This window comes from Vipera ursinii (genome assembly GCF_947247035.1).
Source record: "Vipera ursinii genome assembly, chromosome: 3".
NCBI classification, from domain to species: domain Eukaryota; kingdom Metazoa; phylum Chordata; class Lepidosauria; order Squamata; family Viperidae; genus Vipera; species Vipera ursinii.
In genome coordinates this window covers 140,239,368-140,255,009 of record NC_139516.1, presented here as the reverse complement: position 1 = coordinate 140,255,009, position 15,642 = coordinate 140,239,368, and the positions used below count along the sequence as shown (strand labels likewise).

Genomic DNA, 15,642 nt, shown 5'->3' with positions numbered 1-15,642 from the left:
CTTTTTGCATTGCTGGCAATGGGGTGGGCGCTGCTTTGGTATGATGAAACCAGCCCGTGGGCTGGCAGTTTGACACCCCTGGTCTAAAGGCTACTAAAATAGAGTGTTGTTTTTCATTATGTAAACTTCCTACTCACTAAGGACACATCTGGATTTTATTGGTCAACCCATCAACAGAACTAGAAACCAACAATTTCTAGAGAGAAGCATCTGATATCATTTTCTAGTCGTTTTCCACTTACCTCCAGAGCAACTTCCATGCATATTTTTCTGCACCATTTCCAAAGCATATATTCTTCCCAATGTTGCCTCATCTATTTGCAATACCTTCTAAATTGATAATAAGCTAAACACAGCAGGTAATTGGCTGCCACTCCATTGTCAAAAACTGCCAGTCTCCTTTCACTAAGGTGGTTCCAGCGCTGAAGCACCATTTTTCTTGACAATCAATGCACAAGCTTGAACTCTTTGACATGATTTTTCACCACTTCTGAGGGCATTCAGCAGAATGCAAAGGCAATTTTAGCCATTCTTTCAGAAAGTTATTGAAAATATAGACTGGAATCCACTCGTATGAAATGCAAAACTGAGCAGCCCATTTAAGCACTTTTTCAGAGGGCTGTAATAAGGAAAGTAAAGGTGAAGCAAAACACAAAAGCAGACCCGGATATTCACAGGGAGGGAAAGAAGCTTAATTGACACAGGTGAGTGTAAACCGGAGTGGAGAAGTTATCCAATCGGCTTCTAGAATAGTTTATAATCCAGCAACTGCATGTTTAACAAATTGTCTATTTTAGTACGGACCAGTTTTGCTTCAACTGCTTTAAGCTGTCACCTGACCACAGTACAGAAACAATTTAAATGGTTAAGTGTGGATATCCCTTTGATCATGTTACCCAAAGATCCAGTTTGGAGTAGTTAGAAACCAGGAGGCCCCAAGTTCTAGTTCCTTCTTGGGAGCAAAGCTAGTTGTGTGAACTTGAGCCAGTCATACCCTCTCAGCTCTTGAAGCAAGCAAAGGCAAATATCACTTCTGGAAAAATCTTTCCAAGAAAACAACATGAATTTGTCCAAGCAGTTGTTGTCCAAGGAGTCAAAATTTGACTTGATCACAGTGGAGAAGGAATGGAAGACATAAAAAGGCTTTTGCTGTTAAAAAAAATAGCAGATGAAGAGCCAGGCCCCACCTCTAGTGCAGTTTTAAATTTCCCAACTCTTTTAAAAGCACTGTTGTGTAATAGCAATCACACCTGTACTGTTAACCCTCTGAAGCAAGCAATAGTTTTTAGAAGTCAAGAGGAAATAAGATTATCTGTTATGTCTGGTCAGAACATCTTTCCCATACTTTCATTTTTTTTTTAAAATGAAGTAGAAAGCTAATTGCAGCCTTATGCAAGGTTTTGAATCAGTGTTATTCCCCTGTGGTGCCAAGAGGGAAATGAGATTGTGTGGGGATTACCTCAGGCAGGGTTTTTCAGCAGGATATGTGAATTTAGGAGTTTCATGAGGACCTGGGGGGTGGGGAAGAGTTCATTTAAATCAGGGGTCTTCAAACTTGGCTTTTATGACTTGTGGACTCCAACTCCCAGAATTCCTCAGCCAGCATACCTGGCTGAGGAATTCTGGAAGTTGGAGTCCACAAGTCCTAAAAGGGCCAAATTTGAAGATCCCTGATTTAAATGCAGCCAGTTTTCTGTCTCCAGAGCTGTGTCTATCAATTTTGGCAACTTTAAGATGTCTTGGCCCTGGTTGAGGAATTCTGGGAATTGAAGTCCAGGCAGTTGTCAAGGTTATAAAACACAGCTCTACAGCAAGACTGCTTTTTGATCAGGCATTTTGGGATATTTTTTAACAGGTTTTGCTGCTTGAAAAAAATTGAACTTGATAATTGCCAATGCAGAATTGAACCCCACACACTCTTCTTTATGTGTTGACTGTAGATAACCAGAAGCCACCAAGAAATGTCATTACAAAATAAAGAAGTAAAAACAAAAAAAGGATTTAAAGACATAGATTACAAAGATCTAGGTATATTAATGATTCAGAATGAATGTGACAAACTGAGGAAGCAAGATGAATAATCTCAGTGAATATTTAATAATCCAAAATTACTGACTTGGTTCACCTAGAAGGCTAAAATATCCAATTGCTGTCAATGGGCAATTTCAGTCTTTATTTATCCCAAATAGTTTAGTGACTAATCCGTGCATTAGAACCAGTAAGCTCTGGATTTGAGGTAAGCAATAATTTTCCTCGATGCTAAATGTATAGGTAGTCCTCAACTTACAACAGTTCATTCAATGACCAAAGTTACAACTGTACTAAAGGGACTTATGACCATTTTTCACATTTACAATCACTGCAGCATCTTCATGGTCACGTGATCAACGTTTGGATGCTTAGCAACTACCGGTTCATATTTATGATTGCAGTGTCCCAGGGTCACGTGATTACCTTCTGACAAGCAAAGTGAATGGGGAAGGCAGATTCATTTAACAACTGTGTTACTAACAACTGTGGAATGACTGTGGAAAGAAAGGTTGTAAAATGGGGCAAAATTCACTTAGCAAATGTCTTGCTTAGCAACAGAAATTTGGGGCTCAATTGTGATCGTAAGTCGAGGACTACCTGTATATAATTGTTCTATAGTTTAGTGATGCAGTGTAAAATATTTAACCTTTTAGCATTCTAAAATTCTATTTTACTGCTACATTTATTTATTCCTAATTTAATTGTGCTCCTATTTGAACTCTACAAACCCTAGTCTAAAATTACATACTATTCTGGTCAGCAACCAAAATTTATTTACCATTTTATTAATGCCATTTATTCTACCTCTTCAAGAAACTGTTCCATTTGCAATTATTTTACCTTTACAAAAGCAAAGTAACAAAGTGCTTTATGTCAGTTACATGTTCACATAATAAAATCCAAGTAAAACACTCTACTAAACCGAACAGCAAGAAGAGATTAATTAAGTAGCAGTAAATGCAGCAATTCTTTCATGGCATGAAGGTTGCTTTCCCAAGAAGGGCTCACAACAATGAATACAACTCTGGGGGGAAAAAGGTTGCTGGGGAACTGCTTGTTTAACTTCAAGAGGCTCAGAGCAGTTTCTTTGCCAATTGTAATGAAGGATCTGTGAGAGAAAGTACCTCTTGATCCAAGGCAATTTGAAAAATATAACTGCTTCTCTGGGAGAAAATATTTTTTAAAGGAGCTGTATATCATCCTTTTTAATCCAAGGGTGCTGATCACAGTGAATTCTTGATCTGCGGAAAAGAATAAGCTCATATAGATTGTTATAGCATCCTGTGAAAGAGTAAATACCTTTCTGTTGATGCTGTTATTGCTCCCCATCCACCAACAGTGACTCAGTGTTGGTCACTACATATGAAAGCTACAGATCAAATGATATAGTGATACACGATACTGTGCTGCATGGCAAACTGTTGTTTATAAACTTGTGTTTCTAAGATACCTATTCCACAATCTAAAACAAATGTTTTTAACATTAGATTGGTATGACATGCTCATTATAACAAATCATGTGGTACACTTTCTTGTAATATAGCAAAATTGAAAGAGTGGTGTAAGAATATTGATGGGATGACAAATATTGCACAAGCCTTTGTAACCTACACAGGTGGATATGAAACCCACTAAGTTACCCAGCATTATTTGTTTTCCTTGTACATTCAGAGCCAAACCTTCTTTTTGGAAATAATTTTAGGCAATAGAAAATATGTTATTTCTACCTGTATACCCCTAAAACCCCTATCCAAGTTAGAGATGTTCGAACTCGTCTGACTTGAAATCATGAAATGGGTAAACCGATACAACTTCTCACTGTCATAAATAATACATTATTTTCAAAATACGATTTTTTTTGTTTTTATTGCTGTTAATTCAAGGAAAAATGCTGCATAAAATCCAATCTGTTCTAGAAATATAAGTGACCTTTCCAGTACATAACATTTCAAATATCAAAGTATATGGTAAACATACAAATAAAGAGGAAGGCAACATACTTCCTATTTACAGTACAGTATCTTAAATCACAAAGTAAGTTCCATAAAGTAAACTGGAAGATAATTGAGAATGCAAGTTCACTGGTGCTTTACATCTTTATTGATCTCAGAAGCAGTCATTTTACTTAAATATGGTCCAACATACCCAGCGCAAATAATTTTTAACCAAAATAATTTCCTATACTAATTTCTTTTAAATTAAAGCTCTCTTCTACTCCTTTATTCTTTACTTTCAAAATATATTGGTGCTATAAATATAAATGCTATCTATGAATAAATGTAATAAATCAAGTTTCTTCAAGTTTAGCAATTAGAATGAATCAAAATGTTCTGACTGGTATTCATCTGCTGCATATCTAATTTTAAAAAAAGTAAAATCTACATTTTAATGAATTGTGGTATATGGAGATACACAAATATATGGTGGTAGTTCAGTGCTGATTTAAACGGTCAAAAGTTTTCTTCCAGATAAACTCAGTGCAATTTAGTACAAGTTGGCTTTGAGAAATAAAATACAGCAGCAATAAAGTTAGCAATATGACACTAACATGATCAATTTTCACACTCATTGGAATTTTTCACATTATAGTGTGATCACATAGTGGTAAATTGTCATAAGAAAGTGACATCGCTATTTGGTAGACTCTTCCTAGCATACAAATATTAAACAGATTTTTAGAATACACACAGGTTTTTGTCCAAAATGCTATACCATTTACATTCTAAACACAACACTGTAGTAACTTCAGGAGAGTAATGTTAAAAACATTAAACATCCCATTTGTGTGTCTTTTATACTGACAAGGTTGAAAGGTTAATAAAGATACTTGCTGCCGATATCCATTACAAATGCAGATATAAGCTAAGGCATTCATTTTAATTTTTTAGTCTGAATCTAACAAGTTTTAAAAACTGCAAACCAAAGTGAAAATTGTTTAATGTCTGTGTCAGAAATTTTAAAGATTGTATCATTTTAAAATGCTCCCCATCCAATTTTTAGCATTCAGGCACATTAAGAACTGTATATATATTGTGAATGGTCATCTCTCAAAGAGAGCAAGCAATACCCCCATCAATTCATAAATGTAGGATTTACTAGAATTAATGAGCTGATTATCTACCCAGTCCCGTGGAGACAGGTACACTCAGCAAGATGGGAAAGAAGTTTAGCAGCATTAAGAAAAGGGAAGGGAAGGGAAACATGACTTGGGAACATAACCCGGTTTCTCCTTTTAAACCATATGGCTGTTCACCAGTGTAGTTGGAGATTAAATGACCTTTTAAAATATGCAGTAAACCTCGCATCTCTCAAGTCTTCAGTGCAAAAGTCAATTAATTCAAATGAATGATTGGCTGAGATAGCAACATGCTTTACGCAAGTCAGACCAGGAGAGTAAAATTGCTTTCTTCTTTTCTATTAGAACAAATGTTCACAAGCAATAAAAAAAAAGCAACAAAACATAAACACACACAAAGAATCTCTCAAATCCAAAGAATTTCCCAGATTTCTCAAACTTCATTTTGGTATGTAGGCAATGTTTACTTGGTTTCAGTCAGCAGAATCCAACGTATCATTAGAAGGGGGTGGGGGAGGTGCATATCTCAATCTGTAAGTGCCTAAAATAGGAAAAAGAACTTACTAAGTCACTGCTTACACTTCATAAGGTTATAAGAAAAACTACAAAAACCCAAGGTGAATACTGTCTTCCAAAAAATGCTATACTATTATCCCAGAGAGGTTCCACATGTACATAATCTATGTAGAAATCAGTTTATTTTTAAAGGAAAATCTTCGAAAGTTTCTCCTAAAGAAATAAACACACAATGGCTGCAAATCAGACAGGATACCAAATTGTGGTTTAGCTTTGAGAATAAATTTAGCATATATAGTGTTCTCTGGCTCCCATGCCTCTCTTCCCCATCCTCCCATGTAGCTTTAGAGAGGACTGGAAACTTCCCCTTCTGTTTTAGATTGGTCAATTTAACATGCTACCTAACGTTTGGGTTAGGGTTCAGATTAATTATCTATCATGAAAGTCAGGCAGTTTCATCAGCTATTATCCACAACTAAAGGTGAAAATTACTATCTGTGCATCTGGATCTATGTTCAGGTGATCCACCAAACAAAAACTCCTGATTATGGTGGAGATAATCTGTTGAGAGAGGGAAAGCTATCCTGACTCAGCATTATATCCAAACAAACTTATAAATAACTTCAAAATCCTTGGATGGACTTAACTGTGCAATGGGGACTATTGTAGCAAATATATCTTCCAAACATCAGCTTACAAAATTGGTCTTTAGTAGTCAAGTATCAACAGAAACAAAATAATAAATATGAAAATGGATATACTTTACAATTACAAATATAAAGAATTAAGGTATAAAATTAATAACATCCCTTGTTTTTAATGGTTTAACCAACACCTCTGCATTTAAGGTAATTTTTTTTCCCTGAAAATATCTCTGGTCAGTCACATTTGCAGGGAAAACAAAATCTACCTATGCATTAATATAAAAATATGCTCTTTTTAAAAAAATAAGCTGATAACGTATAACAAATGTGACTTACTTTTAAAAGCTAGGACATTTTTGCCTGACTGCTCTGAATGTACCTCTGAAATTTTGGCATCATAACTGTTAGCAACTAGACAAATACATTTAAGTTTTAGTCTGCTTTCCATCATGGTTATCAGTGAATAGGTTAACTCAAATGGTGATTAGCTATCCATGAATTCCAATATATTATTGTTGAAGCAATGTAACTCTGAACCAATTTCAAATAGTTACTTGGACCCAAGACATAAAAGTACATAGTGATTTTATACTCCTCTCATCAGATTTTCTGTGCCTAGGGATTATTACACTGCTTATTTTCAGTGCTAAGGGACATGTGGCAGAGAAACAATTTGCCCTCCCTGACAAATTTTCACTTTTTTCAGGGGTACAGTTATCTTAATGTCTTATGCCTATTCTAAGGCTTAAAACATCAAAACAACCCATAAAACAGCCGAAAGTGATCTTCAGCTGTCAAGTCTTTTCTGCTGAATTTTCAGCAATGTGGTTGGAGGCTGCGGGCTGCCTACCTCTGTAACAGTCAATCGTACATGCATACACAGACATACAAACCATAGATAGCAGAATGAGAATGGCATGGTCAATGACCAAAACTATGTGGACTTCAGAAGCAACTGTGTTGGGTGTTATGATTACCTTGTTGACTGGCCTCCATAGATGACTGCTTACAATCCTGTGCATAGTGCCCAGTAACGCCACAATTATAACAGGACACATTCCCATTCTTCTTGGGACCTGATCCATTAGAATTGGCAACTACATTTGAAGCTTGATACACAGGATAAAACCCCCGATATCCTGCCATTTGCTGCATGCCATAGTTGATTGGGCTCCCCATTACTGGGTCATGCATTGAATATGGGCCCCGAGAGAAGAAATAAGGAATTTGTGTTCCACTGGTCTGATGTCCTTGGTTGAGGTAGCTCCCATTGCAAAATGGCAGATGGAAGAAAGGTGAAACTCTGTAGACTTGTCCTTGAAGTTGATTAGGATAAAAGTAACTGTTAATCTGAATATTTCCATTGGTGCCGCAGCTACACCTACGACCACAAGAGCCACAAGGCCCAGACCCCAACTGCTGTGGGGACAACAGTGTTCCATTTGCATTAGTATTCCCGACAGCATTAATATAGGATGTACTGTCGCTCTGTGCAGTGCTGTGTGTTAAAGCCGGGCTTGGACTAGGTGCAGGACCTGGAGTGTGGGTCGGTATTGCAGGAGGAATAGTGGGCTGCACTTGACTAACACAAAGACCTGTTGTTGGAGATGGAGGTGTTGATGCCACAGTGTTCAGCACTGTTGTACTTTGATTAGGCAAAACGTTGGTAGCGTGAAGAGTTACTGGGACAGTAAAAGGAGCTGGTGGAAGTGCTGTAGAGAGCCCAGTTGCAGGAACCACTACTTTTAGATTTGGAGGCTGAGGGATCACTCCTGTGTTTCCATCAACGTGAGGCACCATTTGATTTAAGCCCATCACATGTGACACGGATTTTGAGACTGGATCTGCTGTTGGGACGGGAGATCCTGGAAAATTACTTGGGGTGTGGACTGGAATAAAGGCAGTGTTTGGCGATCCAATATTTAAGCTTCCAGTTTGTTGCTGGGCTCCATTAACTGCACAATTTTCAGAAGATGCCTGTGGTGAAGATATTTTCATTCTGTGTATCGCTAACTGCAACGCAGGGCTACCAGACTGGACTGTAGATGGGAAAAATGTGGCTGGCAAAGGGGAAGACAGAAGTTCAATGTGTTTCTCAGATTCAACCGAAGATCCCATTCCAACTGGAGCGGAATTAGCAACTACCATTCCCAAAGTTTTCCCATCAGCAGATATAGGTGGCGGCACTACCGTTTCAGGCTTCTGTGCGCTATTGAGCACAACACAGTGCAGGGCAGGCATAAATGAAATGTGTTGAAACTGTGAACTCAAAGGCTCCTCCACAGTATTTTTATTGTTTGATGTCACTGAAATTTGTGTCGGTGCCTTATTGAGATCCGTAGCACCATATTCAGTAAACCTCAGCACATTTTGGTTCCCAGAATCTTCAGAATTGCTGTCTGTGTCTGTGAAAAAGGCATTAAACAGGATATTCAGATTTCTAAAAAAACAATGTTTTCTAGGCAAAAACATTACTTTTACAATTACTTTTTAAAATTACAAAAAAATTTTATTAGAAGTCAATTATAATAATAGAAAATACAGAGTTGTAAAAGCCTGCATCAATATAATAGAACAGGGGTCTTCAAACTTGGCCCTTTTATGATTTGTGGATTTCAACTCCCAGAATTCCTCAGCCAGCGGGCCTGGCTGAGGAATTCTGGGAGCTGAAGTCCACAAGTCATAAAAGTGCCAAGTTTGAAGACCCCTGTAATAGAAGGTATCATTTACAACTGACCAATAAACCTGGTATTTCAAATCACTATTACTTTCTAAAGGAAAACAGTGTGTTATAAAAAGCAATTGTATGAGAGCAACTATATGAAAATTGTGTACTTGAAATAACATCTTTAACAGATATATGGAAAAGATACATTTTCAATGCTAAGAAAAGTTTACTAACTGCATTTTAAATAGGCTATCTATTTTACTTGATTTCGCTTTGGGGAATGAGAATAGTTTAACATGAGGTAGTTTATAACAATCAGGTGCAAAATGTTTTAGGTTTAGATACTTTTGAATTCAAAATGCTCCCATTCTGAGTTCAAAACAATTCTTTGAATCAACTGGTTTGAGTTATAATGGGCTGTTTCAATTTGCTTAAAAAACATTTCAAGCTTGGAACTGCCTTATCAGATTTCTCTTTAAACTTAAAATGGAGCACTTCAGTTCTGAAACATTTTCAATATCCCTAGCTTTTTAGCTTAATATGATGTAGAATCCCACCAATTTAGTTGCTAAAACAATTGATTACAAAGATATGGCTTAGTTCATGCACAAATCCAGCTTTTGGGTAAATAAGCATGGCTTTGCAAATTTGGAAAACATGAATAGACATATTTCATCTGTAACAACTGTTAAAAATAATTAGGCTGCATCACACCAAAAGCTTGTCTATTCTCATTACAAGCAAAGCTCATGCTTCTCAATAGACTATAAGCAGGATTTGATTACATTATCTTCATTTCCACTCACATCCCATAGCTGCTGCTGAAAGCCATTCTGATGCTGTTACTGTAAGGAACAGTTATCTTGATTAATAGCCTTATCCACCTTTAATTTATTAACTTCCCATTAGGAAACCTGCAAATTAGTTATGTATGGTTTTTTTAAAAAAAGCATATTTTGGAATAATTAAAAATAATTACATACTTTTGGAAAAATAAAGCAGATCTTTTACTAAGCGAAAAGCCCACTTTTCACAAAGACTATAATTATATCATAAATTTAAGTTTACCTCCCCCCACCTTTTTCTTTTTTCAAAACATTAAGAAATAGATTGTTTTAAGAAGCAGATGTAAACAATGCAGCTATACAGAACAGCAACTGCATGCTCTGTGAACAAAAAGTTTCGAAGACACCCCAAACATGGTTCCAGATAAAAGTCAAAATTAAATTTGGGCATTTTGCAAGGTGTTATAATTTATAGGAACTTCTCTAAATATGTCTTGTTGTTTTTATCAAAACTATTATTACTTCTACATGACATGGGAGAAGGAAGGACGATTCATGTGTAATTGTCATCCTATGTATAGAATACAGTTTCTTGCATTCTCATCTATAACTTACTGTATATAACTGTATGCTGTAAACTTTCATCAAATGAAATTATTAAAGTCTATTCCTGATGACTGTTACTTGGGGACACAAAACCAAATTAAAGAAGCAGCATACTAAAGTGATTTTATATCTTCTTATTTTAAATACAAAAATACAACCTCTGTCTTTTTCTTCTTCACTTTCAAAACTTTCCCTTCCATCATGCCGTGGACTAGAAGGAGAACTGTAACTCTCTGAAGAGGTTTCCCCACATGTGTCATTTCCAATTGTAATGTCTAAATTTGAATCTAGAAAAGATGTCATAACAGCAAGATTACTGCTAAACACCACTAAGTAGTACGCAAATCAACTTGGGGTTTTCTGCATTTTTACTTGCTACCCAAGCACCAACTCTCTGTATATTGCAGCCAATAAACAAAAAGTATAATCTAATATCAAAGGGTAAAAACCACTGGACTGCACAAAATTATTGTCACAATATATGTAGTACACGGGCAGGATTCTAAAACCTACTTTTTACTAAAGAAACCTAGATGTGCCGAATACATATTTTTTAGCTTTCTCACCCCAGACGACCAAAATTCAACATACAAAAATGCTTTTGCAATTCCCATAATTGAAAAGCAGTCTTAAGTAACATAGATGCCTTTTATTCAGGAAAAAAAATCAAGGCTGATATTATGCAGTCTTTAATTAGGTCTTGAAAATAAATTCTGAACTCCACAATATATTCTGTTAAGAGTTCAGATTATTCTGCTAAGAGTTCAGATTCCTGCTTTTTAACTTATGATTTGTATGTTTCCACGGAGATTGCACATTCTAAACTCCAGTCCAGAAGTAGACACTTTTTGCTCCCACTTAAAAGGAATGTCTGCACATGACTTTTTTTTTTTAAAAAAAGGTTAACTTCATATGCAATTCCTTTCCAATTATGATGCAAAGCTTTTGTTCAAGTACATAAAATAGTTCCAGCAGGAAAGAATGACAAGTTGCATGACTGTGAGAAAAGCATATACTACAGGTAAGCAAGCCGTTTCATGGGCTATATCAGGGGTAGGCAACCTCGGCTCTTTTATGACTCATAAAAGAGGTTGCCTACCCCTGGGCTATATGCAATTTTACCTCTATTGGCTAGTCAAAATATTTCAAATGACAATTCTGCAAAATGCTACATTACTTCTTGAAAATCCATCAAATGTATACTGTGGGAAACACGGTCTGATAGTCCCCCCCTCCTCCCCAGATGCATTTCTGTTCTAACAGACAATGGAAACAACCATTCCTCAATTATAGGCAGACCTATGGCAGCCATATATAAGATATTTTGGTTCAAGGAAAGCATATGAGAATAAATCTTTCTTTAAGATAAGTTTTGAGACTAATGAGAAAGAAATCCTGTAAAATAAAAACCAGTCAAACTTTCTTTTTTCAGAAGAAGAGAAACAGTCTGAGAGAATTATCTTACAGTTCAAATAAGTATATTTTTGGTTCTCAGGATTACTGTAAAACCTTGATACAGTTTACTATTTCAGATGCTTATCTTTATAAAGTTAGAACAATAGTTTGAATCGCTATTTCTTCTTTTGAAAACAGGTGTTTGGGCTAAAAACAGGAGGATAAGCTGGATAGTAAATTCAGCTTTTTGAGGGTAATGATAACGTTCGCTGTTATCAAAGCCCTATTCCAGAACAAAGGCTCAGCACAGAGCAATAGATATCTCAGTTTCTTTACTTTTTCTTCATCATATTCACTAAAGTACAGGTTACGACCATACAAAATTAGCACTTTATTTATCAACATCTTGATACTGATGGCATTTGTTGAGCAACCTATTGTGGCATGGGTACACAACCAATTGAAATCACTGATAAACCACCCCCAGGTTGCTGTCTTAGCTAAAATAGAAGAAAAGGAACAATCCTCCAATGAATAAGCTAGAATTCAAGAATTCAATAAAAAATGTCCTCCTCCAACTTCTCCAAGTCACCGCTCTCCTACCAACCAGAAAGAAAATGGGCATTTGGCTTTCTTTTCAAAGCAAGCCCATCCACAGAGATACGATGGGTGACTTTGGCTAGGCGTGCTCTCTAGCCCAGCCCTCTTCATAAGATTATTGTTGTAGGGAGAATAAGAGGAGGAAGAAGCATTATAGTAGGTATGTTTTCCGCCTTGAATTATTTATAAAATTAATATAGGCAGGACAGAAATAAACAAAAAAGAAAAAAGAAAAGAAAAAAGAAATAACATTCCTGCTTGAATAAAGGATTGTGGGCAGCAATTCCCTGATATGCCAAGTAGACCGCATGAACATGCAGAATCCATATGGGGAACTGCACAAAGGTGACTCATACTATATGAGTATCCACACGACCTGAACTAAACCGTGACTATATGTCTTGCTATCTCCCCTTACTATTCCACAAGCAATAGTATAATGCTACATATTTGCTAAGTCTATTGCCCACTGTATAAATCAAAGAAGAACATTAAAATAATCTCTAATGTGTTTGAAGAGTGTTTTGTACCTTTTGCTGTTCCCGGATGCAGGTGATGAGTATCTGCAACTCTTACATAGTTGGCTCTCATGGTTAATCTGGAATCAGTCCTCTTTATTTTATCTCTGTGCAGGATAAAAACATTAATCAAAAGGATGTCTAAAATTCTCTTCATGGAACCATGAATTCTAAACTTCTACTATCATCAACTTGTGAGTATCTAAAATGGCATGATATCCAGGTTGTGATTAGAACATGTCTCTAATACTTTTTTAACAATGGCAAATCTGACCAGAAGCTCCAAAAATCACAAATGTGTACCCCATCCATCCTAGCCCTATCTCTTCTTGTTGATGCTAGACAGTTGGAACTATGAAGAACTAAGGAAGTTTTAAGATATCGCAGATCCCAAAAATCAGTCGACTTGAGTTTCCAAATATGTGAAGGGAAAAGAGAAAACTAAACACTACATTCTAAATTTAACTTTTCCCCAAATGGGCCAAACTGATTGGCTAATTCCATTCTAGTGATAATTAATCATGTCTCTTATAGCTGTCATAGCTATAAGACAATGCAGCTTCCAACCACAGAAAAGCTCCCTATGCAAGCCCAGAATAATACCTAAATGCAGCTACTTGACAATAAGAGTTTGCTTTGTAAGTTACTGCTAAATCAAACTTAATAGCTCTGCTAATCTTCTCTGTGCTGCCAAAGCGAGCATGTAAATCCAACTTAATGACTTGGTATGTTATGTAAACCTGCTTGTCATGCATCAGTGGTAATAATAAGTATCTGAAAAGAGTTCAGTGATGGTTAATTCTACAATAACCAATCTTTTAAAGCCCCAAACAAACTCAATGAAATTCTTCAGGAAAACCATCATATCCAAGTTGTCCATAATTATGAAAAATAATATAAGATCATTTAATTATTTCTGTAATATGACATCAATTTGTCCACAGGCAATATTAAAATTAAAAAAAAATTAACTCCTCAAACTTCTATTAACTAATTAACGTGAAGCAAACTCCCCCTTGTGTTCAGTCAGAAATTTACTATATCCTATTACTTATAATTTTAAGCTACATTTGTCAATTTTGTACATGCTATTCTTAATATATATGCACTCCCCTGTCTAATATTGCTAGCAATCAAGATTATCAACCATACTTATCTGAATTATAAACATTCTTTTTTTTATAACAAGATAGCAACATAATTGATTTCAGGGAGAATAGACATATATGGGGAAAACCTTTAAATAATACTCAGTTTCTTTTAAAAATCAAATTAACACCTACTTTTCGGGTTGTTGTTTTCCTTTCTTTTTGCTTAATACAGGCAAATTCCTTTTCTCTCCTGCCTGCTAGATGATATAAAAAACAGATTAGTTTTTCATCTGTGTACAATCTCACTTAAAAATGTAACATTGGTTGCATTTCTTGCCTTAATGTGTAACAGTTGCCAATTGGCTATTACTTTAGATGCAGCTATAAGCCTTCAAAGAACTTAACACTGTCATTTTGGTATATATTTATTTATTTATGCACAGCAAACCTCTCTCTTTTGTATTATATAAATGAAAAAAGATTTCATCCTCTCCTACCGATACTAGAGCATTTAGATACAACCTGAAACAACAAACTCTTTAAGGCACATAATATCATCTCGCCTCTGTGCACAATCTTTGAAAGTCACACACTTATATTTTTGAGTAACGAAAGCTGGATGTCATTTGTCAGGTTGAGGTCTGTAACATGTTTGTATGTATCTCATATACCATCTGAGATTAAGAAGTTCAGCCACAGAGTGTTATGCGTGTAAGAAGAACGGGAGAGTGATTGTTTTATTTGTTTGATATGTTTAGTCTGCTTGCAATTTTGGAATTGTCAATTCAATCATACCATCCGAAAGATAAACCCATCGGAGAGTAAATAGTTAAAAAAACTTCAACAGTAATCAATACTTTCATGAAAACAACAATTCCCATTATATGCTTCCAGGTGAATTATCATCAGGCCATATGCTTAATACTGCCCAGGTGTACTAAGACATTTATTTATATTACCGGTAATTGGACATATATTTTAAGAGCAAGATGATAGTTTACTATTCAACCCCTTTGTATATTCATGAATTCAACTTCTATATATAGTAAACCTGTTGGTTAAATTGCAGATCTACGCAAGACAAAGCTACAAAAAGGTCTAATTCATTTTTTATTTTTATTTATTCATTATTTATTCAAATAATTAGTAATGAAATGGCAGATTGTAGGAATCATATAGCTTCGTAGAACACTGGAAGATAGCCATACCAATCTAATTTGATAGAAAAAATTGGCACCACCCAATCCACAAACCATACATGAGTTAGCTATGCTGGAGGGGGATGGGGAGGGGTAATTATTTCTCACCCAGTTTCAGATAAGAAATAGCACTGCCCAAGTTAAAAAAACAACAGAGAAAGATCCACATATCCAGATGTGTTAATTTGCTACAGTCTAGCACAGACATGTCAAACAAAAGGCCCGGGGGCCGGATCCAGCCCGCGAAGTGGTTTCATGCGGCCCGCGAAGTGGTTTCATGCGGCCCGCGAAGCCATCCTGGAAACAGTGAGGGAACGGCCCCCACTGCCTTGGCCCTGGCCCAGACACCCTCCTTCTGCCAGAGACCCTCAGATCTGTCCCACTCCTGTCCAGGCCCCCATAGGCACCCTTGATGCGAACGATGTAGAGCTGGCCACGCCCACCCAGTAGGCCATACGCGCTCTGGCCACGCCCACCCAGGCCATACCCACCCGGCCCCCTGAGGGCAACCGC

At 36.4% G+C, this 15,642-nt stretch overlaps 1 protein-coding gene across 2 annotated transcripts in view; it reads right to left on the bottom strand.

Annotated features, from left to right (window-relative positions):
* Positions 1 to 3,884: 3,884 nt before the first annotated feature.
* The window catches only part of ZCCHC2 (zinc finger CCHC-type containing 2), a 34,942-nt gene continuing 23,184 nt past the window's right edge, over positions 3,885 to 15,642 (bottom strand). Inside the window, exons 10-14 of one of the 2 annotated variants that reach the window (XM_083357848.1) lie at positions 14,123 to 14,187; positions 12,852 to 12,946; positions 10,485 to 10,613; positions 7,245 to 8,672; positions 3,885 to 5,648 (exon numbers count right to left, since the gene is read on the bottom strand). In XM_083357848.1, coding sequence (XP_083213974.1) covers positions 5,581 to 5,648; positions 7,245 to 8,672; positions 10,485 to 10,613; positions 12,852 to 12,946; positions 14,123 to 14,187 — 1,785 coding nt within the window. In that variant the 3' untranslated portion in view covers positions 3,885 to 5,580. The remainder of the gene's footprint in view (positions 5,649 to 7,244; positions 8,673 to 10,484; positions 10,614 to 12,851; positions 12,947 to 14,122; positions 14,188 to 15,642) is intronic. The other variant, XM_083357849.1, reaches the window with a different exon arrangement.